The sequence below is a fragment of the Fundulus heteroclitus genome, chromosome 24, assembly GCF_011125445.2.
Source record: "Fundulus heteroclitus isolate FHET01 chromosome 24, MU-UCD_Fhet_4.1, whole genome shotgun sequence".
In the NCBI taxonomy this organism is placed as follows: domain Eukaryota; kingdom Metazoa; phylum Chordata; class Actinopteri; order Cyprinodontiformes; family Fundulidae; genus Fundulus; species Fundulus heteroclitus.
The window spans coordinates 12,762,590-12,787,412 of record NC_046384.1 but is presented as its reverse complement, the minus strand read 5'-3'; the positions used below and the strand labels follow the sequence as shown (position 1 = coordinate 12,787,412).

General features: G+C 39.3%; 1 protein-coding gene across 8 annotated transcripts in view; it reads left to right on the top strand.

Moving 5' to 3' along the window:
- Nucleotides 1-24,035, top strand: part of atp11a (ATPase phospholipid transporting 11A) — a 62,906-nt gene extending 38,871 nt beyond the window's left edge. The window contains exons 11-33 of one of the 8 annotated variants that reach the window (XM_012857213.3): nucleotides 1,896-2,046; nucleotides 2,152-2,349; nucleotides 2,429-2,542; nucleotides 4,563-4,622; nucleotides 4,707-4,873; nucleotides 4,971-5,042; nucleotides 6,185-6,258; nucleotides 6,347-6,450; nucleotides 7,406-7,587; nucleotides 7,953-8,204; nucleotides 8,683-8,860; nucleotides 8,941-9,043; nucleotides 10,946-11,091; nucleotides 11,345-11,404; nucleotides 11,492-11,619; nucleotides 12,456-12,591; nucleotides 13,925-13,948; nucleotides 15,493-15,558; nucleotides 15,650-15,753; nucleotides 15,842-16,007; nucleotides 18,602-18,729; nucleotides 19,337-19,418; nucleotides 23,171-24,035. In XM_012857213.3, coding sequence (XP_012712667.1) covers nucleotides 1,896-2,046; nucleotides 2,152-2,349; nucleotides 2,429-2,542; nucleotides 4,563-4,622; nucleotides 4,707-4,873; nucleotides 4,971-5,042; nucleotides 6,185-6,258; nucleotides 6,347-6,450; nucleotides 7,406-7,587; nucleotides 7,953-8,204; nucleotides 8,683-8,860; nucleotides 8,941-9,043; nucleotides 10,946-11,091; nucleotides 11,345-11,404; nucleotides 11,492-11,619; nucleotides 12,456-12,591; nucleotides 13,925-13,948; nucleotides 15,493-15,558; nucleotides 15,650-15,753; nucleotides 15,842-16,007; nucleotides 18,602-18,729; nucleotides 19,337-19,391 — 2,668 coding nt within the window. In that variant the 3' untranslated portion in view covers nucleotides 19,392-19,418; nucleotides 23,171-24,035. Of the gene's footprint in view, nucleotides 1-1,895; nucleotides 2,047-2,151; nucleotides 2,350-2,428; nucleotides 2,543-4,562; nucleotides 4,623-4,706; nucleotides 4,874-4,970; nucleotides 5,043-6,184; nucleotides 6,259-6,346; nucleotides 6,451-7,405; nucleotides 7,588-7,952; nucleotides 8,205-8,682; nucleotides 8,861-8,940; nucleotides 9,044-10,945; nucleotides 11,092-11,344; nucleotides 11,405-11,491; nucleotides 11,620-12,455; nucleotides 12,592-13,924; nucleotides 13,949-15,492; nucleotides 15,559-15,649; nucleotides 15,754-15,841; nucleotides 16,008-17,393; nucleotides 17,836-18,601; nucleotides 20,545-23,170 lie in introns of those variants that run through there. The other 7 variants (XM_012857212.3, XM_012857216.3, XM_012857215.3 and 4 more) reach the window with 7 other exon arrangements.
- Nucleotides 24,036-24,823: the final 788 nt, after the last annotated feature.

The window sequence follows — 24,823 nt, the reverse complement described above, 5'->3', positions numbered from 1 at the left end:
TCAAAATGCAAGAATTGGAGCATGAATTTGAATTCATTGTGGATTTATTCAGGCTCAGATACAGTCATATTCAATAAATTAGAATGTTATTATAAAGTAAATTTGTATCTGTGTAGTGCTTTGATGGACTGGCGCCCTATCCAGGCTGTACCTTGCCGCGCGCCTCAATGGCTGCTGGAACAAAAACGCTGTTTTCAAAGGATGATTTCAGTTTTTAAGGCAGAAAAAAAAACAAAAAACGTCCAAACCAGCCTGGCCCTGTGTGAAAAAGTAATTGTCTCTTAAATCTATATACTGGTTTTGCAGCTCTTGGTAGTAACAATTGTCATCAGTTATTTGTGATATAAGGTAGAGAGTGTATAGCCTTCTCCAGATTCAGCCACGTTGGAAGGTTTTAGTGTAGGAGCTGCCTGTTTACGGGTCAACCATACCATCTCAGTTGAATTGGAGTCCAGACTTTGACTAGGCCAATCCAAAACCTTCATTTCATTTAGAAGTTAATTACTTGTTGTACTTTGTATCATTACCCTGCAAGGACGTTCTCCTTAAAGATGTCTCACTAGAGACCATCAGTTTGTTAAAGGAGCAATAAGCAATTTCATCATTTTAGATAGAAAGAACTAAAAGTACTTTTGTGAATCTTTTTAGATGGAATTAGATCTGACGTCACACACCATCTCCATGCCCGTAATATGCAACCGCTAGGCACAAAATGGTGGAGAGCACCTCCAGCAGATCAAAACGTTCTCTTGCTAACAACATTATAAAGGGATGAGTTACTTACTTCTTCACTGGACAGGTCCCCGTTGAAAAGTGAAGCTGTTCTGCTGTGTTTTTATCCTTTAATATTCCCAAATAATGAAGGAGAGAGGCGTGGCTTGATACACATCTTGTTTTGGTCTACAGACAGTGTTCAAGTCCCACCTAGTGGTGAAAAATCGCTTATTGCTCCTTTAAATCGTCCATGTCTTGGAGTAGGATGAGGCAAAGCAACCCCATACCACCTCACTACCACCACCATGTTTTTAAGTTTAAAAAATTTAAATTTGTGTATATGTCCTTGATTTGAGCAGGAACATAATATTATCTGCCAGTGGAATGAGTCTTTTCACCCCTAAAATAAGATAATTAGATATACTGTATATATATTTTAAGTGCAAAACAATTTTTCCATTGATGGATCATCTTCTTTACCTGCTCAAATCTAGGATGAATACACTCATTTCAGGAAAATTTTGCTTATGTTTAGTTCGGTTTTTGCAGTGTGGGATCATTTTCTTGTTCTGAAATTATACTTTTGTCTCTTATTATCTCTATATTTTCCCAAAATGTTTTGGGGATCATCAACATGTTTTTTTTTTTCTTGGTAATTATGAGATGAACCTTTATGTCTTTTTTGTGAGGCCTGCAGAGCTTGAGGTGTTGTTCTGGTTCCTTTTGTGACCTCCTGTATGTTGTTGATCTTATTTAGGAGCTCAGAGGCTTTGTAACCCTTTCCAGGTTTAAATGTCAGAGACTTTATTATCAAATTTCTTTAGATTTCAGAGTGATGTGTTGCTTCTTTTCACCCTACTTCATGTTGTCAAGAGGGGCCATTACTTCTTCACATAGGGCCAGCTTGACTTGAATGGCTTTTTTTCCCCTGTTGATTGAAGTCATAAATTTAAAAACAGGCTTCTGTATGTCCTCTTTTTATCTTTGTCAAATAATAAGCGTTGTTTGATAATCGGAAACATTTATATACTGTACTTATACTGTAGACGTTTTCTAGGTTGGAAAAAGTCCACAATAAAAATCTAAGACCAGAAGATTCAGACCAAAAAGACATTCGGTCCCATAAGATTTCCCCAGAGCACCAACTATCTCAGCAGCTGCTCCATCGTCTCCACCTGCAGGTCAATGAATGCCTACCTGGTGGTCTACCTGTGCATCCTCATCAGCAAAGCCGTCATCAACACGGTGCTGAAGTACGTCTGGCAGGCCGACCCCAACAAAGACGAGCCGTGGTACAACGAGAAGACCGAGACCGAGAGGCAACGGCACATTGTGAGAGACCGGCTTCAACACACTGCGTCTAAATCTGCTTTAAAAATATTCTTCATCCTTTGTTTACGTCCCGAAACTCCTCTCCATCGCTCTCTCTCTCTTTAGCTAATCAGGGCGTTCACAGACTTCTTAGCCTTCATGGTGCTTTTCAACTACATCATCCCCGTCTCCATGTACGTCACTGTGGAGATGCAGAAGTTCCTGGGCTCCTATTTCATCATGTGGGACGATGAGATGCTGGACGAGGAGCTGGGAGAGAGAGCTGTGGTCAACACGTCGGACCTCAACGAGGAGCTGGGACAGGTATCACTAGAAGTTATTGATGTATTTGCAGAGAAGTAAAGACAGATATAATGTGATCATGCTTACGGCTTAATTCCAGGTGGAGTACGTGTTCACAGACAAGACGGGGACCCTGACTGAGAACAACATGGAGTTTATAGAGTGCTGTGTGGACGGAACCGTTTACGAACCTGATGCCATCTGTAATGGACAGGTAGCATTGAGATGGGGCAAAACGATTATTATTTACTGTCTGCAGAAAGCCTGCCGAATGGATTTTAATCCCTCTGATCCAAATAGACGTTAGCGGAACCACTTGGAAGTAATTTTACAATTTGAGGTACACAACAGAAAATATTACAGGTCTTGTTTTATCAGTGGAACTTGGATGAGCAGCAAGATGAGCTCATTATTTTATTAAATTAATGTTGATTAAAGTGTAAACCTCATTAGCCTTTTACCTTTAACATTTTGGGTTCATAAATGCTACGTATGGCTCAGTAGTTGTAAAAGCAAAGCAGAAAACAGCTATTTTTCTCTCTCTCTCTCTGTATAAATGTACACTACCGATCAAAAGATCGGACACACCATTTTCAGGTGATTAGCTCCTGAAGCTCAAGGGGAGGATGCCAAGAGTTTGCAAAGCAAAGTAGGGAGGCTGTTTTGAGGAATCGGAACATAAGAATATAAATGTTTTCACAATTTCTTGTTTGCTGCATAAGTGTAGATATGAATAAAAGTAAGGAAGAGCCATAGGAAGACAAAGGTGTTTCCAAACCTTTCACTGGTGCGCACAGATTTCAGTCAATCTTATCAAGCGCTAAACATTATTTTAACATAAATTTCCAGCTTTCTGTAAAAGTTTGTCCACGTATCGCAAAGTGTCTGCACTCGGTTCTTGGTCGGGGCTCCTTTTGCATGAATTACTGACTCAATGTGACCTGCACTGCAAAAACAGAACTTAAAATAAGTAAAATGTTCTTAAAATATGTGTATTTGTCCTTGATTTGAGCAGGTAAATAAGATGATTTGCCAATGGAACAAGATTTTTGCACTTAAATCAGGAACAATTCATTACCATCATCTTATTTCAAGTGCAGAATGTCTAATTATCTTATATTAGGGGTCAAAATACTCATTCCATTGGCAAATAATCTTATTTACCTGCTCAAATCAAGGACAAATACACTAACTTTAAGAACATTTTACTTATTTTTAGATCTGTTTTTGCAGTGTGGCATAGAGGCGATCAGCCTGTGGTTCTGCTAACTGAGCCCAGGTTGCTCAGTTAGCAGCAATTTAGGTAATCTGTATTGTTGGTTCTGGTGGATTCTCTACTGGGTTTATGTTGAGGGATCGTGCAGCTCACTCAAGCGCAGCGATACCGTGGTGAATAAAGCCGGTATTGGTGCTGGTGGCACGTCCTGGTTGAAAATGACACCAGAATCTCCTTAAAGCTTGTCAATACTGGGAAGCATGAAGTGCTCTAACATATCCTGGTAGATCATTGACTGTGGGAACTTCACACAGGACCTCAAGCAACGCAGTCTCTGTGTCTCTACATTCTTTCTCCAGACTCTGGGATCTTAATTTCCAAATGAGAAGCAAAATATCCACTGTACCCACATAAAACAGTCCAAACCTTGTGAAGCTCACAGGCTGTTGCTTCACGATCCTCATGAGGCTGTAGTTATCCTTATTGCTTGTGAGCCTTTTTCTGACCACACTTTTTCCTTCCACTAAACTTTCCGTTAAAATGCTTCCCCACTGCGCTCTGTAAGCAACCAGCTTCTGTACTGACTTCACCTCCTTGTGGAGAATGTCGTTAACTTTCTATTGGATAACTTGTAAACTGTGTAGAATCAACTATAACTTAGCCATACAATTATTTCTGGATTAAAAATCATTTTACCGGTCTTATGTAATATAAAGAAATTTAATTTTTGTAAGCTGTAAACCATAATCATCAAAATGAACTGGAATATACGCTTTGAATACATACATATATATATATATATATATATATATATATATATATATATATATATATATATATATATATATATATATATATATATATATATATATATATATTCAGATACAGCTGTAAATATTTAAATATCCAGTGATCTATGTTTAAATGTGGCTTCCTTATACAATTGATGATGAGCTTGATTACAAAATGAAAGTCATAGCTGGAATATTTATAAAAATTGCCTCTACGTTGTTGCCAGGTGATGCCTGGTGCTGCTGATATCGATATGATCGACACATCGCCGGGGCCTCAGGCCAGGGTGAGCGTATTTCCTCTCTGACGATCTGAGGACGTGTGTGTGTGTGTGTGTGTGTATGTTAACACCCCCGTTTGTGCACCACAGGAGCGTGCGGAGCTGTTCTTCCGCGCGTTGTGTTTGTGCCACACAGTGCAGGTGAAAGAGGAGGAGACGGTGGATGGGATCAAACACGGCATCCACCAGGGCAAGTCCTCCTCCTTCTACATCTCCTCCTCGCCAGATGAGGTGGCGCTGGTGGAGGGCATGAAGAGGTAGAGCAGAGAAACACACGGAAAAACTGAGATTTCTCCCTTTTTTGTTCCTCCTCGACTCGTTTCGTCACTCCTGGTAAAATGCTCTGTGCTGCAGGCTCGGCTTCACCTACCTGCGACTCAAGGACGGTCAGATGGAGATCCTGAACAGGGACGATGAGGTAGAGAGGTGAGCGTCACCCTAAATGCACCATTAATAAACACTCAGATAAGATTATATCAGGGTTATTTGTTTTAAATGTTAAGGTGTCTAAGCAAGTTTGCACACTCTAATAGTTCACTTAATGATTTTATTAGCAGTCTGGAAAGCAATGCGTCAAAATGTACAGTTTCTCACAGTGTTGTCTTTATTTCCCCTTCATAACAACTGTCTAGAAGTTTATCAAGTATTCCACGAGATTTATTCATTGTCCTAATATGTGAAGAAAGTATATCTAAAAATAATTAAATTACTTTATTTATCAGTTTGTATCTAAATCGTGTCTTCATGAAGTATTTGCCGTCTGGTCTCAGCCAACCTATTAACATCTGTTTGGTTCTATATTGATCCAAAATTCGAAATATCTTTCATCAGGAGTCTAGTTACATAAAGAAGTGCTGTTTTTATTACCAAACTGCATACATTTAATAATATTGTTGAATTTATTGATAAGTATTGTTGCTCTCAATTAACCAAGAGTGTAGAAAAAAATTACAATACTTGCAGTATTGAGGGTTTTCAGACATCCCTAGTTGGAATCCAAACTCTTATCGCGATAACAAATTTTTCATGATAACGATAAAACTAGTCAAAAGTATCGATACTCAAACGCTGTATCCAGATACAATACTAATTTGACATGGTATCGAAACTAAATTTTTATTTGCACACTTATTTAACTAGCATCTGTGGTTCTGTTGAGAAAGCATGTTCCATGTTGAGATTGTACATTCTTCATGCTAATCAAATATATTTTTATGCCTTTTAATTGTCTTTTTATTATCATAGTGGTATTAAAATGGTATCGAGTATGGAATATTTTCCTGTGTATCGATATAGAGTTAGAAATTTTAGTATCGTGACAACCCTAGTCCTTACAGTCACTAAGTTTACAGAAATCTCCACAAGGTCCTCAGCTTAAAATCTGTCTGGTTTGGTTAAAGGTTACCAGAAAATAGTAATGCCACACATGAATGACCTCATTATGCACATTTGGTCCATTGTTCACACAAAGCATCCATGTTTGCGGTAAATGAGCTGGTTTTTACTGATTTAAAGATGCGTAGCAAAGTAAACTGCAGTGTTGTTTTTCTCTGCATTCCTAATACCAGGTTTGAGCTGCTTGAAGTTTTGACTTTTGACTCGGTGAGACGGCGGATGAGCGTCATTGTCCGGTCCAGCACGGGTAACGCCCCTAAAAACTATATTCTATTTTTCTGCATTTGTCCTTTTTCCTCTCGCTCAGTTTGCATTTCTGCTGCTTTTGTGAGCAGGTGAGCTGTATCTGTTCTGTAAAGGAGCCGATTCCTCCATCTTCCCCAGAGTTATCTCAGGAAAGGTGGAGCAGGTCAAAGCACGGGTGGAGCATAATGCAGTGGTGAGAGCACATAGTCACCCATCCACATTTTGAGCTTGAAAGGCTGTGCAGCTTTAGTGGTTTCCCTAGTCGCAGATCAAGCACCACAGTTTCCAAGGCTACCACAGGAAGTGGATCAGTGAAGCATTGACCTACATAAATTACACTTTCTCTGTAAAACGTTGCACAATTTTGTTCCACAACTTCATGATTTATTTGGAGGAGAGTTAAAAGAAACACTTTTGCATGTAATGTTCATTGGAAACATCATTCCTTTATAATGTGGAAACTTAATTTAAAACGTGAGACTCATGTTCAAGTCCAATTGCAGAAGATGCTTCTCAGATTTGAAAGCAAAGCAGTCTGCACTCTGATTGGCCGGTTTGGTTTAAGGCCCAACCAGTTAGAGGCAGAAGAACCGTGTCAGAGTTTGCACGATTCCTGTAACGTTTGTATTGCACATATTTTTTTAAATCCTGATTTTTCTGGAAATATTTTTAATCATTAATTTAAAAGCTGCAAATTTCATCAGCTTATTGTATTAAACTTGAGTCTCTAAATAGTTTCATTTCTATAGAACTTTTGTTTCTGTTAAAAAAAACTAGTAACTAAAGCTGAAATGTTTTAAATCTTAAGTCTAAAAACACGGTGCTTTAAAATCAGGTGTGACTGTCTGAGACCGAGGTTTAAGGTCACCTGAAATAGATTAAATATAATAAAATAACTGTAAAAACCAGGTCAATAGGACCCTTATCTGCGTGTGCGGTTGCAGCAGCTGATAGTTCACAGCTTTCAGTGAAGATGGAAATGTAGGTTGTGGGTGTTGAACTAGTGAGCCTGGAACATTAAGGCGTACCGGTGCCCACCCACGCCACGCTGTTAGTCAGAGCCAGGGCTGACATTCAAAGCCTTAATGTAGATGTTTGCAAAAAGCAGTGTTTAAAACGCCTCCCGTCTACGTTTGTCTCCCCTTCAGGAGGGCCTGAGGACTCTCTGCGTTGCTTATCGGCCTCTGAGTCCTGAGCAGTACGAGCAGGTGTGCCACCTCCTGACGAGGGCAAAGCTGGAATTTCAGGACCAGGACAAGCTGGTGGCCGAGGCGTATGACCTCATCGAGAGAGACCTCATCCTGCTGGGAGCCACTGCTGTAGAGGACAGGTAGAGAATAGCACTGCTTATCACATGAAATTAAGTTATTCCAATAGTAAAATCCCAAAAATACGGATACGAACTCTGCAAGCTCCAGTATCGCAGAGCAGTGAGCTGCAGTCATGCAGGGCTGCCCTAGTTTTGAGGGGAGTAGCAGCTCAACTCCCCAATTAAACGAGAAGCAGAAGCAATCCCAGCACACGCTTTAAGGAACTGCTATTCCTTGGGGCTCTGCAAGTTGACTCACTCTAAGCAAAGAGAAATTGACCTATTGATTGTCGCTGTGTACGTTTTCTGTAATTGCTGCATTTAAAAAAAAAAAAAAGAGCCGAAACCCTCTCTTTGCTTTCCTCGTACACCTGCTTCCTCCGCAGGCTGCAGGAAAAAGCTGCGGACACCATAGAGTCTCTCCACAAGGCGGGGATGAAGGTGTGGGTGCTCACCGGAGACAAGATGGAGACGGCGGCTGCGACTTGCTACGCCAGCAAGCTGTTTCGCCGCAGCACCCAGATCCTGGAGCTCACCACCAAGCGCACAGAGGAGCAGAGCCTCCATGATGTGCTGTTCGAGCTGAAAAGGACAGTCCTCAGGCATTATGGAACCATGCCCCGCGACATCTCTTCTGGGTGTGTGTTTGTGACTGCAAATGATTCAGTGTTTTTGAATTACTGTTATTATTGCTAAATGCCAGAATAATGAAGCCTTTCTCAACTTTTAATAAGTCATTTCTCAACATTTGAAGTGACTGGAGGCCCATCGGTGGATATATTTTAAGGCAGCACCTTAAACACGCTGCTTTTGTGGATCTCCACAAGTCCGGTTCATGCTTGAGTGCAATTTCCAGATGCATGAAGGTGTTCAATGAGTTAGACGCAAAATCATGAGTGTCCAGCCATCGTACCATTTAAGAAGCAGATGTCTCAGAGATGGACGGGTTTTAGCATTAAATTTGAGTATTTACCCAGAGTGAAAGCTGGAGGCGATGTGGAGATACTGTATTGATAAGAAAAAAAAGCACATATATCTGAATACATAAATAGGAACATAGAGAAAATATCGGCTGGGATTTGATGGCCCAATACTCGGCATGTCTTGTGGTTCCAGTTTATCCAGTGAATACGCCGACTACGGCCTAATAATCGACGGAGCCACCCTCTCTGCTGTAATGAGGCCCAACCAGGAGGACTCAAACTCAGGGAATTACAAAGAGATCTTCCTGGAAATCTGTCGCAACTGCAGCGCAGTGCTCTGCTGTCGAATGGCTCCGCTTCAGAAAGCACAGGTAGAAACAGAAGAGTTCAGCTGCCATGCAGCTAAGTTAAAAATACTTGGTGTAACAGCAACAATCTTTTTTTTTCCCAGATCGTGAAGATGATCAAAACATCCAAAGAGCATCCAATCACCCTCGCCATTGGAGATGGTGCAAACGATGTCAGCATGATACTGGAGGCCCACGTTGGCATCGGTCAGTGTTTTATCAACATAACCATGAATAGACAGTTGAGCAACTTATTGTTGAATGCTTATCTTTCATACCTTGTATATGTTTCTGTCCCTTTTGATTTTTTCATCACCCTTAATGGTTTTAAACATTTTCACATTACACTATAACCACAAACTTCAATGTATTTTATTAGGCTTTATGTGATAGACCAACATATAGTAGAAGATCACTGCAAAATAAAAAGGATCCATACATTTTATTTTATATTTTTACAGTTTAAAATCTAAAAAAATGCATTTATCTTCCCTGAGGCAACACTCTTACCAGTTGTTCCACGCAAAGCACCTCCTGCTTAGTCACATTGGATGAAGAGCATCTGAGAACATTATCTGTTGCCACAGATCCTCAGTTTGATGTAGGGTTGAACTTTGACTGGGCCATTTAAAAACACATGAATATGCTTTGCTCTGAACCTTGCACCAGTGAGGTTAAACTTTTTCTGTTTTCCGATGATGGATTGACAAGCGATCTGTAGGATGTTATGAAATGCATCCCCACTCTTTAATGCTTCCACCACAGTTGTTGTTCAAGGTGATATCCAAAGTTTCCATTAGGGTTGGCAAAATTGCCGATATCTTGATATAATTAGTACTAAAAAATTCTTTAAAAATAGATGTTTACGTCAAAATTAATATATACTAACCCATATTTGCCTAAACTGCTGCACGTCTTCCTACCACAGAGCTGCAACAACAGAGACACTTAGCCTTGCTGCAGCCGCTCATCTCCACAATGATCTGAAAGTTTAAAGTTTAAATTGCCAGAAAAACATATGATACCCTCTTTATTGGCAAGACAAACACAAAAGTGTCATTCAGATTTCCCTATTAGGATAGAAAAAAAAGGAATGCTCAACAAACCACATGCTAGCTACAAGCTAACGCTACAAGCTGACACGACAAGCTAACGCTACAAGCTGACACTACAAGCTAATGCTACAAGCTAACGCTATTACACTGATGTTTTAGAGCAATTTAAAAAATAAACTAAAGCTCTTTGATTTGCAACAGTGAAGCGATAAACCTCCTGAACGACATAAGCTAACACTAGCCGTTTAAATATTAGCTTCATGGACAGCCCAATGACTCGGTTCTCTCGGTCAAGCTTGGCTTTCTAGGCACAAAATTCTGCACCACTCAATGGTCCTACTGCAGTACGAATAAACGAAGGAGAATGTGAATCAGGTGACTGCTCAGGCGACCACCAAATAGCAAAGCAACAAAGCTAACCACTCCATTACTCCCCTGTTTAGTTGTAAAGCTATTGGAGGCTAATGGCTAATGATCACACAGGATTTGGTGAAGCCAGGCTGACAATCAGATCAGAAAAAGTAGGAACCCATAGAAAGCTACCCTGCTGCTGTAGTTGATCACTTAAGAAAACATTATGCAAAATTACCAGTGAGGCAGAAATTGTACACGGCTGCTGGATACATTTTATAGCCTAGCTCCTTGTTTACATATGTTTTGTTGGTGCAAGATCTATGTTTGTCTCAAAACCCGTTTTAGTAGACTGATCAGTTATCTGTTCCTCAGTAGTAAAATGTCCATCAACGAACAGCAAACAGGCTTAAAATCACTTTTCTCTGTTTTAAGCCTGTTGCAATGACCTGGAGAGCTGAGAATTTGGACTGAAACGTTGCATAAAGTGTTTTCTGGTCTATGGTTTTGCCAAACACTCGCAATGTTTTGTTTGTCAACAATGTTGAAAAATTATGGATCTTTCTCCTTAAACTTGATTAACGTCAGAGAATATCTTAAGAGATTCTCATTTCACACATGACATTTTTCTTTACAGAGAACCTCAGCTAATACATTTAACTATAATGTTAATGCCTTTTGCCTGATATGCGCTTCACTCTAGGTATTATGGGTAAGGAGGGTCGCCAGGCAGTAAGAAACAGTGACTACGCTATCCCAAAGTTTAAACACCTCAAAAAGATGCTGCTTGTCCATGGACACTACTACTACATACGCATCTCTGAACTCGTGCAATACTTCTTCTACAAGGTAACCCGCCGGCCCGCATCTCAATCATAGGGTTTGCATTATTCCAGTTGCAGACATAACTTGTGATCATCTCTGTGTAATTCTAGTATTGGTTTAGTTTCACGTGAAACAAAAGTCTTGTTCATGCACAATTTTTACCTCATCTAATGCCTGTAAAGCACCCTTATATCTTGCCTATAGTTACAGTAATACAATCCTTTCTGGTTGCTAAAGAGTCCTCCTCATCATAAAATGTATTTGTTTTTCCCTCCAGAATGTATGTTTCATCTTTCCCCAGTTCCTCTACCAGTTCTTCTGTGGCTTCTCACAACAGGTTGGCAGTGACAACATGTTGTAACTGTTGTAAGAAATTCAAAATGAGACAAAGATAAAGAGCAACCCTGCTCTATTTTCTCAACAGCCGCTGTACGACACAGCCTACTTGACTCTCTACAACATCAGCTTTACATCGCTGCCCATCCTCCTCTACAGCCTCATGGAGCAACACATCAACATGGACATACTGAAAAAGGATCCTTCGCTCTATAGGTTGCTTATTTCTTCTTTTAAATACCAAACAATAGATGTTTTTTTTCAGTCATTTCCAGAGTCTGGATAAATCGGAAAAACCCCTAAACTAAGCGTGGATGATGTTTGAGTTTACAGATTTGATTCTTTTATTTCCTTACCTTTAGAGATCAAATCCTGAATTTCTGAAACATTAAAAGCTTTTTTCCATTCATTTATGTATAGGCATGGTTAGACAGGGCCTGGAACAGTATGGGATTTGCTTTTATAACCAACTTTAGCCACTGTAACTACAAGCAATATAAAAAATAAAGGTATTGTGAAAAATGTAGATAATTAAAAAAAAACAGTTGTTCAAGTGAAAAATTATACGTTTTTCATTTTAATTATTATTAAAATAGAAAATATATATTGGACACTGTGAATTTAGATTCATACTCACTCTTATGTTAGAATAGAATAGAATAGAATTAAGTTTTATTGTCATTGCACTGTCACAAGTACAAAGCAACAAAATGTGGTTTGCATCTATCCAGAAGTGCTATACAGGATATAAATATTTATTTACAAGTGTAAGTACCAGCAAAAAGTAATAGCAAGAGACTATAAAATGTTGTGTATAAATATAAATATAAATATGGGAGCTATATGCACAGATTATACAGAATTACAGGAATGTTAGGAAAAGGATTCTATATGTATTTAGTTAAAATACATGCACATACATGCACATACATGCACACATACATGCACTTTCACAAAGGCTTGTGGGTAATTGCTATTAAATCCAGTGAGTTTGTGGTTTGATTTGTGATTAAGGAGGAAAGTCTGGTAACTAATCCAGTTTTCGTCTTCAGAGATATCGCCAAGAACTCGTTACTAACGTGGCCCATCTTCATATACTGGACTGTCCTGGGTGTGTATGATGCCATCGTGATGTTCTTTGGCGCTTACTTCCTGTTTGACAATACCACCTTCACCAGCAATGGACAGGTAACGCTAACGCCTCTGTGCAGGTCCTTTTTTTTCCTGATTCAAGGACAACACTGTTTTAGTCTTTGGGAAATCCAAATAATATCTGTTCAATTCGGACAAACAATGCCTTACATGATTTTCCATCTTTGCCTTTTTTAAGTAGTCTGCAGCTCAATAAAAGTAGCTTATTTTGCAACTCTCTTAATTTGCTTTTTAAAAGCATTGTAATTATCAGCTTGCCACTTATATTTCACTGAGACCCTTTAGGTTTGTTCTCAGCTCTCAGTCCTCTGTAAATTGCACTACAACCATACAATAGTAATTTATAGTAAGATAAATCATATACTTTTCTAGCTTAAGCATAATGAACTGTACCTTAATTAATGTTGCATCTATCTGTGCTATTAGATAGATGCAATAATGAAAATGTATTCATTTCAGTAAATTTGAAAAAGTGAAACTCATGTAGTATATATATTTTGTTACACAAAGGGTGATATATTTAATGATTTTATTTTTGTTAGTGAAAAAACAAATGTTATGGCATGCAAAATATGGGGAAGATTGCTGACTTTCTAGTAGAAATCTTTGCACAAGCATGCTGCGTGGATTCAGTAATACATCCAGGAATAAAAACATTAGAGTTTAGTGCATGTGTGCACTATTTAATTGACCCATGCATTGTGTTAAAGTTTTGTGCCATTGATCGTACTCAATTTAAAAATTTTCTGAAAAAACAAATTCTGTGTTTTCAGTCATTCTAAGCCATAGTCAATCAAATGGGCTGAAATTAAAAATATCACTGTTTGTGTAATGAATCTATAGGCTTCACTTTTTAAACAAATGATTGAAATAAATTGACTTGTCATTGATATTCTAATTTATTGAGATGTACCTTTTTACTTTTTTGCTTCTATTAGACAAATCCTCCTGACTATTTTTTCTATTTTCTGAGGTTTGTTTTCTTAAAAAAAAAAAAAAAAGGCAAAAGAAACCTATCAGTTTTGTTTTCATGTGGCACCTTACCAACATGCGATGATCTGTAATGTTACACTTCTGAGAGGTGTTTAGGTAACTTTGCTTTTGTGTTGCCATCTAATGGACAACAGTAATGCCGCTTCGCTGTCATACCAAGTCTTGTGTTTTATTTTTGAATTGTCTTTTAATTTTTCACATTTTTTTTAACTCCCTCACGTTGCTCCAATGCTATAAATCTTTTTTTAAATCTCATTTGGGATTATTTTTTTCTCCGCTACAAAAATTTATGCTTTTCTGCCTCCCTCATTCTTTTTCTTCTTATACTCTTACCTTTGTGTTGCTTTTTCTTTTTGCTTCTCTTTCTTCCTCTCAGCTAATGACAACCAACACACAGATGGTAAGCCTGTCCCTGTCTGTCTGCCACCATTTCTGCCATAGTTTCACCCTCCAGCTTCCTATTTCTTCCCCGTCTAACTCACTGATGGAGAGCACCATTCACTTCCATCTCGTGTCCATTCCTTTAAGCTTGTAGACATGCCATTCGAAAGGCTTTTGTGTTGTCCGCAAACTCTTGTGTGCTTCTTGTATGTTAACTTCATGTTGAATTAGTTGATTAATCAGCAGCTTTCATTACAAATCATTGTCCATTATCCATGAAGGCTCCATCCGGATATCCTTAATTATAGCTCCTAGTTCCTGTTCCTTGAGCTAAGGCTATTTTGTCTCCCTTTGAACTGTTGTCATGTTTGCATTGGACAGCTACCAAAAGGAGAAGCAGCATTTTTGTTAGGGTTAGGGTGCAAATGCAAATAACCTCCCAATGCAAACATGGTGACAGTTTAAAGATGTATATTTCTAGTCTAGTCCGTAGAAGTGAGCTTTGGTCTCTACTTCTGTCAGCTCTAGCCTCCAGGACCAGACACAGACTTTAACTTTATAAATATTAAATATTTGAAATAAATAGATAAATACTTTCATAAGGGACAACAACATTGTTCCGTATGATCTTCCTTGAATCACAAAGATCTACGGCCCTTTCGCACACTACACCATGACATTATTCTAAACAATACTCTGGGAAAAACATTTGAACAAGTTGTGTTGATATATTTCAACATCCATATCCTAATAAGCTATAAAAGCCAAATCAGAACATCTCCATCCAGATGTTTTCTTCAAGCACAATTTAATGTTTTTGAAAAGGCTTCCTTTAAAGACTGAGAAATATCCCCATTTTGTCATCCGATGACCTGAATATTGTTATCTGAGCACTCTACCGTCTAAATATGTGCTCCTACAGACAAGTGCATCTCATTAAATTCAGACATGATTTAACACACCCAAAAAAAAAAACATTTATCACATTATAAAGTAAAAGAATCCTCACTTCCTGTGGAAGTTTCCCCCTGGACGTCAAGCCGCTGGTGATTCTTCCTCCAAACCAGGTTTCTTTAATCTGAAAAGAAGGCTTTGGACCTAAGAAACAGTTCAGTCATGTTTTCTTTATACTTACCTACAAGGACTGTGACAGTTGTTGCCCACGTCCTGCACTCTGTAAACATACGCCGTCTGGACACTATTTGCTGAACAAAAGTCACGTCAGTGGTCTTCACCGCAGTTGTATGGACATAATATACAATTTATTTGGTGAAAATAGTTTATATCAATAAATCTTGAGAATTTCTGAGATAGCGTTGGCGAAACGATGCATCTGTGAGTTGTAGCTTTTAAATTAATTTGCTTAACGTTTTTGACAATATGATTTTTTTTTTTGAAGGGGGGGGGGTGCACCTGTATATTATGTGTCACCAAATTTCCAGCAAGTGGCGGGCTTTCACAGGCGTTATTTCATGGCATCATACTAACCCTTCACGTTAATAAACGCTGACTTTATTTAGAGCAACAATAACAGCTGCTGCTACTGTCGGGTTTCATTCGCAGATGTTTGGAAACTGGACGTTCGGTACTCTGGTCTTCACCGTGCTCGTTTTCACCGTCACGTTCAAGGTAACGCCTCAACAGAGCTGAACATAGATCCTGCTGTTACCGCTTTCTGTCATTAGAAGTGAACGTTTGCCTGTTGTCTTGTGTCTTCCAGTTGGCTCTCGACACTCATTACTGGACGTGGATCAACCATTTTGTCATCTGGGGCTCGCTTGTCTTCTTTGTAGTCTTCTCTCTGCTGTGGGGAGGAATTATTTGGTAAATAAACACACGTATATATCCGTATAACTTTATGTTTTAAAGCTGCTTGTTGAGTTCTTATGCTAACTCGCTTCTTTTTCTTCAGGCCTTTCCTCAACTACCAGCGGATGTACTACGTGTTCATGCAGATGCTGTCCAGCGGTCCCGCCTGGCTCAGTATTATCCTGCTGATCACGGCCAGCCTGCTGCCAGATGTGGTGAAGAAGGTGTTCTGGAGGGCGCTGTGGCCCACCACTACTGAACGCATACAGGTAGGAACAGCCGAACACCTGGACCGCGCCCTCTCGCTTATTTACGTGGAATACTCACTTCCAATACATACTTATTGTATTTAGTAGTGTTTTGATACAATGTTAAACACTGTCCTGTAAAGTATTTAAGAGTCTGGATGAAAATGTAACTTTTTTTCTGTTCCAGATATAAAACAAGTATTGAAGAAATATTAATAACACTTAATTCAACACAATAATTCCTGCACCAATCCCTTCAGCCGACCGTCCACCTCTTCAGACGTCTGTTAAATCATTCTTTTGCAGAACGTTTCCATTTATCATTCAAATCATTAAAACATTTAGGTCTCGGAAAAACTATTTTGACTTGAGGAATGTGTAGGAGCCACGAGTCGTCATGTTGAAGTTATTAGAAATTCATTGAAGGGGATATTTAAGTTTTCGTTTTTTGCCACTTAATTAATTTTACGAATGATTAACCAGGTTTGACTGGAAACTACTAATGTTTACAGATCATACATACAATTTACTTTATAATAATCTGTGAAAACGTCTCTAAGGTGTACGCTAGGTGGGGCTACATCCATCTTTAATCCTCTCCTTCGTGTGCAGACCTCATGTTGTTCTTTAGATAAGTAGGAGATCTTTTTTAGATGCCAAAGCACTACAAGTGTCTCAATTAATGAAGGAAAAAGAAAGAATCTAATCCACATTGTAGATGAAAACGCTGTTAGGAAAGACATTAATTGTTAATATGTAGTTATAGGGGATGAATGTGCTCTGGCATTCAGAAATACTGAGGTAAACACAATCAGCTCTTGAAAGAGTAACCTGCCTCTTGGCTCCTGATTTTGGTCACAATATCCTTAACGCTGGTTTTGTGACCACTTCCCTGATTACTAACTAGATGGTTTAGGAGTTTGCTTTAACATTGTTGGACCAAAGAGGTCATTTGGAGTTAGAAGCAGAGCAGTTTACGTCTGTCATTAAGGATGTGCCTTTTAAAAGTGGGAATAAATAGATTTTTATCATTTTGCTTTGCAGAAAAAAGGCCAGCTTTTACATCCATCTCTAACACCTGAGCTGCTTCTCTTTCCCAACCCCTCTTAGTAACTCCCTCCAATCTTAACATCCAACCTGCGGAGGTTGTGCAGCTGCTTCTGAGGCCCTTTCACTGGCCGCATCGTCTCAGTTAAAAAATGTAAAGACTTCCTGAATAAAATAGCTTCTCTTTGGACACTGAGCCCAAACTCTGCTTTTCACGCTCTTAAAACTGATCATGTGACTTTTTTTTAAACACTGAAATGCAAAGTAGTAACTCTTTTATTTTTCCCTTCTCGCTCCTCTCTTCTACCTGCTGGTTCCTGCTCACCCTCTAAACCCTTCCTCCCTCCTCCTCTGTGGAAGACTAAGCGTCGGTGCCTTGCCTCCGAGCCTTCCACCATCTTCATGCTGTCTCAGACCTCCAGCAGAATCAGTTTCTAACCCAGTCCTCCATGAGGTGATCCCCTGCCTTTTCCTCTCCCGGCCCCGTCGTTAAATAATCCTGCCCTCTGTTTCCCCCCTCCCCGTGTTTCTCGTCACGCTTCTCCTTCCTGCTTCCTTTGTTTGCCGTCGTGCCTGTGCTCCATCGACGGCGTCGCTTTAATTCCCCTCTCTCACGGAGGATGTTCATGTGCTGTTCTTCGTGCGAAAGCCGCCACTTGTCTCCAGATGTCTGTACGTGTTTACTTGTGTATCCGCAGCATGGGAGAGATATGACAAGGTTTGAGAGGGCCCGTGCCTCCCACTGTTCAGACTCATTACTAGATGGAATAGCTCTCACAGAAGCCTAAAAGGCGGCAGCACGGTAAAACCTTGAGTTGGTGGATTGCTTTTGTTTGGGTCTTTTTTTTTTTTGCCAGGGTGTGTGCTTTGCTTTTACTCATGTTTAATCGTCATCCAACGCACTGCATCCATGTGATTGATGACAGCAGAGGTCCAGTGCCTTGCTAGGTTCTCGTACCTCTTGAACTTTTTACACGTTTTGTCATGTTCCGACGACAAACATTCATTTATTTTGGATAAATATGCCCTGCTCACATAAAACCTCGATAAATTATAGTGAGTTTTGTGTTAATATTATAAAAAAGTGAAAAGTTCAAAGGATGTGAACCCTGCAAGGTAAACTCTACTGTTTATAAGGCCTGTAATCAGGCTGGGGAGTTCTTACATGAAGATCTGGTGCCCTCTAGTGGTGGATCTTGTGTCTACAGAAACAAGTCTATTCAGACCAGGGATGTTCGTTCTTGCATGTTCGGTGGTTGTGTTTGCATATGCATGATTTATTTTTGTCTTTAAGAGGTTTTTTTTTTTGGAAACCTAACATTGTTTGCTTTGCTTTACTAATCCATGTGAAGGTAACATTATTGCCACTGTTTGCATGTTTTGTACTATTTTATGAAGATCTGAAAATGAATTAAACGTGTTTAGAAATTAAACCGAGGCCAGCAAGCTTCAGTACAACAATGTTACCTTCACCTGTGGCTGCCTTTCGCAGCACTCCATGAGCTCCAGCTTTTCCTCAAATGTTTGTCTTCTCGTCCCTCACTCTCCGTCTTTCATTCCTCACACAGAATGCTGACAAGCTCTACAAGGGCCAGCTGTCGGAGTTCACCCCGTTGGAGGCTCTCCAGCCTCCACCCAAGGCCGGCGGCCAGCGGCGAGGCTCTGCAAACCAAAGGAACGCCGCGAACCCCCGAAGGTCTGACACCCCAAACAAGAAAGTCATGTTGACGCGCTGGCAGAGAACGACAGACTACTGCACCTTTACCCCCTTCCTCCGCTTATCTGAAGGCTCCCGTCGCTCAAAGCTGGGGAACGCCTACAGCAGGGCGGGGCCTGAGACCTCCGTCTAATTTATTTTGTGTTTTTTTTTATACGCCGATATCAAATAAAGAGACAACTAATATGGAGTTGAACTGAGCAAAAAGGGGTCTGGATATATGGGCCCTGAGCTGGAGACGGACGCCGGGCGGTATCCCTGATGTCACGCTATCTGTAAACGGGAGACGTTTCCAGCCACAAAGCCTCATTTGCCGCCATGACTCGCAAAGGGCTCACTGTATTAATGTCGCGACACTCAAACAAAGAGACTCGAGAACTGTGATTTCATTCTGAAATATGTGCGCTGGCCCTTAAATAGTGTCTGCCTTCAGTGGCAGCTAAAAGTGTACTTTCTGTTATTTCTTTTAATTGTGTTTATGTATAGACAGTGGGGTTTTAACCGTGACGGGTCATCTAATTTTTTCTTGTCTGCAGCTCTTTCATCTCTCTCTGTCTCCTCTCCGCCCCGACCCGCCTCTCTTTAGGAAAAACTGCTGTTGGCTGTGTGCACACATGCTCTCCAGAAACTCTCCTCCGTAGGACTCTGCGTTCAGATCCTACAGCATTGTAAGGAGGCGTGTAGCAGAGGAGGAAAGCCTGAATGTCGGGAAAATCAGTTGGTTTTGATGTGCAAAAGAAAAAAAAAAAAACCCAGACCGACCTTGACTCCACTTTCAAGCTTTCCTGCCACCTGTCGGTGGCGTTGTCTGTTAGATGGGATAGATGTGGGTGTCTGGAAGCTAGTAGGTTTTGCTACTAGAGCTTTATGTTGTGTTTTATCTGTGTAAAATGCTCCGTGCTTTTATTAGCCGTAGGAATTAGAGATGCACCAAACAGGCGTTTCCTAGCCGATGCAGATCTTAGTATTTTTATTCCAAGGACTTCAAAACGTTTTAAAGAGTAAAATAATGTGCTGCAGGTCCTTTTTCATAGCTGTAGCAGTTCTGAATATAACGGATAATGGAAGAATTACAAGGTTGCGCCCATTTATCGATCAAATTATATGTCCTTAACCGTTTTCTTATTTTATTTAACTAAAGCAAGTGACTCACATTTTGGTTAACCTGTTTATAAACTGAAAACGAGGAGAGTTTTTAGTTTTCATGCAATTTAAGAGCAGGGGTAATAAAAATAAATCTCCAGCCAATTGATTGGTGCATCTCTAGTAGAAATGGTTCAGTGTTGCCTTGTTTATCAAAGCACTTTAAAAATCTTTCCTTAATGATATAACTTGACAAAGAGATTGTAAGTGCCCCAAAGTCTTAAAGCCTTCTGAGATAAGTACCTCTTCAGATCTTCTCCCTCCAAAAACAGTCTTGATTATTCTTCAATACTGATGAAATAAACCAAGGGTTATTAATATAAAACAAACGTCCATGCCTTGATAGATTATAATCGTGTACTATTTATTTACAGTAGTAATAGTCATCATCTGATGACTATTAATAACAAGTTCATTATATCGCTGCATTTAACACCAATATTTAACACAAAATGTATCTTATGACCTATATGCTTTTATTTAAATCTTAACAATTATTCCTACTGCTACTAAAAAAACAAAACATATCGTGCAGCAACAGGTGGACGAGGGGTTTGACACGTTGACATTTTAAAACATTTGTATACCTTGATGTCGAACACCAGCTCATGTCAGGGGTACAATCAATCAATCAATCAATCAATCAATCAACCAATCAATCAATCAATCAATCAATCAGCTTTATTTACATACAAAACACACACACACACACAACATAAAAAGGAGTATTTTAAAATGCCATACACGACAAGATCACAGTATTGAAAGTGTGTTTTTAAAGAGATTTTCAAACAGGAAAAGACGAGGCCTGACTTATACTCAGTTATTCCATAACGTAGGAGCAGCAAATGTCACCTCTGAGCTTCAGGCTAGTTTTAGGGACTGTCATGTCAGCAACAGCTGATCTAAGGGGTCGGGGTGGGCAGTAAGGCTGAATCAGCTCATGTAAATATACAAATGAGAGCACGTCTGACATTTACTGACAAACTACTTGGAAATACTGACAGATCTTAGCTCAACATTTGTCCCGCTGTAATTTGGTTTCATTCATTTAATGTTCTTCAAGCTCTTTATTTCTTTCTTCTTAGCGTTTCTGTTCAAATGGTCAAGTTCAGTGGATGAAAATGCCAAAAATTAGAGGTTAGAAATGTTATTACTCATGTGATAAAGCTTCCTGTTGTGGTACAAAGATCTTTTTCTACATAAAACAGCAACTTAAGGCAAGGCACGGCAAATTTATTTGTATAGCACATTTCAGTACAGAGACAATGCAAAGTGCTTTACATGATTAAAATACAGGAGGAAAAAAACAGAATAAAAGCAAGTAGGAATAAAATGTAGAAACAAAATAGAACAAGGAAAAAGCAAACATTAAAAACAGTTGGACTACAAAGTTGAACTAACTTAGCATGACAGACTTTTTCTTATGAGTTTAAGCAGTGGGAAAAGCTAAAAGCACAATTATAAAACATTTGCACATTATTGTAAACTAATATAGTTACTTTTAGTAACAAATAATGAACCTCTGTCTCCTGCTAAGATGTTTCCCCAAGGCTGTAAATAAATATAAAAAGATATGAAAGAATTAGGCAAACCCATTGAGAAACACAGAAACAATAGTGCTAAATATTTTCGTAGATGTAACTAGAGCACTGGCACTAACCACTAATTTTCTTCAAAAAATGTCGAATAAATGCGGAAAGATTAGCTTTCAGAAATGTCTGCTTGAAGATCACAGCTTCACGGTCATACATCCTCATTTTAGTTTTATTTTATTTTAGGTTCTGTTAAGACCTGTAGCATTTTGTTGAAAAGGTGAGCACAAGACAGATTAGAAATAAAGTGTCCAACGATTGATTACATTATATTTGTAGTGTTAAAGTCAAGACAGGACTCAATGGCCACTGGCCAGAAAAGTGGTGATTGTTACGTTACCAAGTTTGAATGAAATGAAGGCAAGCCATCCAGTGGGGAGTAAGAAGTCAGTAGCTTGAAGACCTAACAAACCGGTACCCCATGGAGAGATTTAACAGTGCTCAGTCTGCTTCTAATCCACTACAGAGGTAAGAAAGTGCTTCTGACAAAAACTAATTTACAACAGTAAAAATCCTGCTTGCATTCAGTTCTGCTCCAGTTCTGACCAGCATGTCTACTCTAATGGCCTGGGGCAATGGACTGTATCATTACAATACCTAATATTACTGTAGTTGTGTAATTTTACTTTTTGTCCACCTCTGTTTTACTGCTCAGGACTTAATTACTATACTGATTATCGCCAGGGAACCATCTGTCCAGCCATTATAACTCCTCGGTTCATCTGCAGTCAGTTTTCTCAGTCGTTTGGCCCTGAAAAGTCACTGGCACGCTACACGTGTGGTGGCGAAGGAATTTAAAACACTTGAATGGCATCTGAAATGAAAGATTCTCCCCTTCATTTCGTTCAGACACAGAAAAGGAAAAACTGCTGACATCAGCAGATGTTTTGTGCTGACAGAGGCCACATAAGAAGTACAAACTACAGACTATCACACTCTTCTCTGGTCTGGCTGCTAACTCCCTGCTTCAGCTGAATGGAGTGGTTCTAGCAGAACCTGAGTTCTGCCTCTCAATTTCCAAGTTGTTCCTTGCCTCAAGATAGCATTTCTTTCGTAATCTTGGGGGGGATATCAGTCCTCTTGACCTTTTTACCTCCATGGAGATCACCAACATTTCTGCGTTAGTAATCTTTGTTGCTCGCTACATCCTTTCACTGTGTCGCCAGTAAGTCCCCTCACAGCCATATGCCACATTAACGTGGTAAGAAACAATCTTTTTTCTTTTATTAAGAAACAATCCCTTATCTGTCTACAGCCATAGTGTCAAGCTGTAAGACAGTGCCATTACAGACGCTAGGTCATCCTCCATATATGGAAGTGCTTCCTGTTCTAGATAGGATGACTCAAAAGGCTTTTTGTGCCACAATAGCACATTTAGAATAAACTTTTCTGCTTTGAAAACTAATACAATGACTGATTAGGATTTGATGCTCTTCGGGTTTATGATTTTTAGGTATTTTGGCTCTATGTCCTCTAAGCTGTCTAATATATTGATTTCCTGATCAATAAAACGTGACCATATAAACCTGAATACTCACAAAAAGTAAGAGGGGGCTCTTTAAATAAAAAAAGTTAAAGTTAAAACAAAATAATTCCCTAAGTCCTAAATAGATTTTAGCCAGTTATAGTTTATTTCTCATTTATCAAAGCCACACAATAATGTCCTCTTTCTGTCTTTGTAGCTGTGTCTGTCTTTTTCACTTCTCCTCCCTCTGGTGAAGTGATGTGGAAGGTTTCCCACCTCTGCTACAGCCTCCTGCATCTATCTCATCATCATCATCATCATCATCACCACCATCCATTTCCCCCTCCTGCACCTCCTTTTGCCGTTCCTCCACTGAGTCATCTCTCCATCCATCGTGAGACAGAGCAGGAAGGCTGTTTTGATCTCTCGATTAGGACCTCGATAAACCAAAGCCTTGTTGCTGCTACAGTAGAGACACTTTTAGCTGCTTTACATTAGGTGCCTTGTGCTAGTTTATGAAATAAATGATTGTGTATGTGCTTTATGGTGCATTCATTGGTGTTGGTGAGCGCTTGGATGGTACAAAGCCTCTACAAAGCGCGAATGTGTGGATGCAAACATGAGTGACTTGGAGAAATGTGTTAAAAAGTGAATATAATAGGTTTTGTGCAGGTTACGCTGTTTAAAAGTTTGATTACACAACTTGTGGTCAGTGAAGAAATTAACTGACTTGCCCCCAGAACATTACATATATACTCAGTATGTTTTTATATATTATTTCTCTGCCTGTCTCTGAGACGTATGTATTACGTTTAGATATTTAAAACAATTTAAGACATCCGTAAACCCGCTCTCTAAGGCTTCTTCCTTTTAACGCCTAGTCCAGACAAACAGGAGAGCAAAAGCTGAACTTTTATAGCTAAGGTTCAGTTTTTGCTTTTAAATGCTGCAAATCAAGAAGCAAAACCCAAATATGGATCAATTAAATCAATCCTACCAGCTAAGGACTAGATCTTATGTCTCAAATCATATTTTATTCAATCCAACTCATCTGTTGAAACAGATTCTTATTGTTACTTTATAATGTAACATTTTTATCAAGTTATTTTCACATATGCAATAACCATCACCTAACATATTCATTAAAATGTGTCCAAATATGTGCAATAAATTCATCTTTTATTGCAGTAGCCTACTTTTTTTATTGAACATTTAAGCTCCCAGGGCCTTGGGATAATACTGTGTGGCCCCTGACCGCAGCTGCAGAGTGGAGCAAATTTGCCCTCCTGCAAATAAACCTGGTGCAGACGGACACTTTCTGTTATACTTTAGGGTGAGATTTTTCAGGGCCAACATATGTTTTCTTATATAGCAAATGTTAGCTTCAACACAAAGTATCTTGCTTTTAGTGGCCCAGTTTTTATGCTTCTGTTTTAACGTCATGGAAAAGCAACAACCATTAGTTGACTTTTTAATCAAAAACAGACCAGTTCATTAACCTTGGCCCACTTTTTTTGTCCTATTTTACTTTTTTCATAAAAACTTTGAATGTTTAAAGCCCCAATATGTAACTTTTGACCCACATATTAGCCTAATTTGAGATATATTATTCGATTTTCCATGTCAATACAGCATTCAGTGGTATTGATGGCCTGTGCGGGCTTCCCTTCTAAAAAACTCGGCTATGTAACTTGAAAGGTGCAGACTGTCTCAGAAAGTCCTGTGATTAAACAAGATGGCTACCACATGCTAGTGGCCTACAGGGGCGAAGAACCTGGAATTTTCAGGTCTAAAGTTACATGTTATTGCTTTGACTTGTTGCTGAAATCGAAAACAATTCACAAGAAAGTTATTTTGAATTTTAATTGAA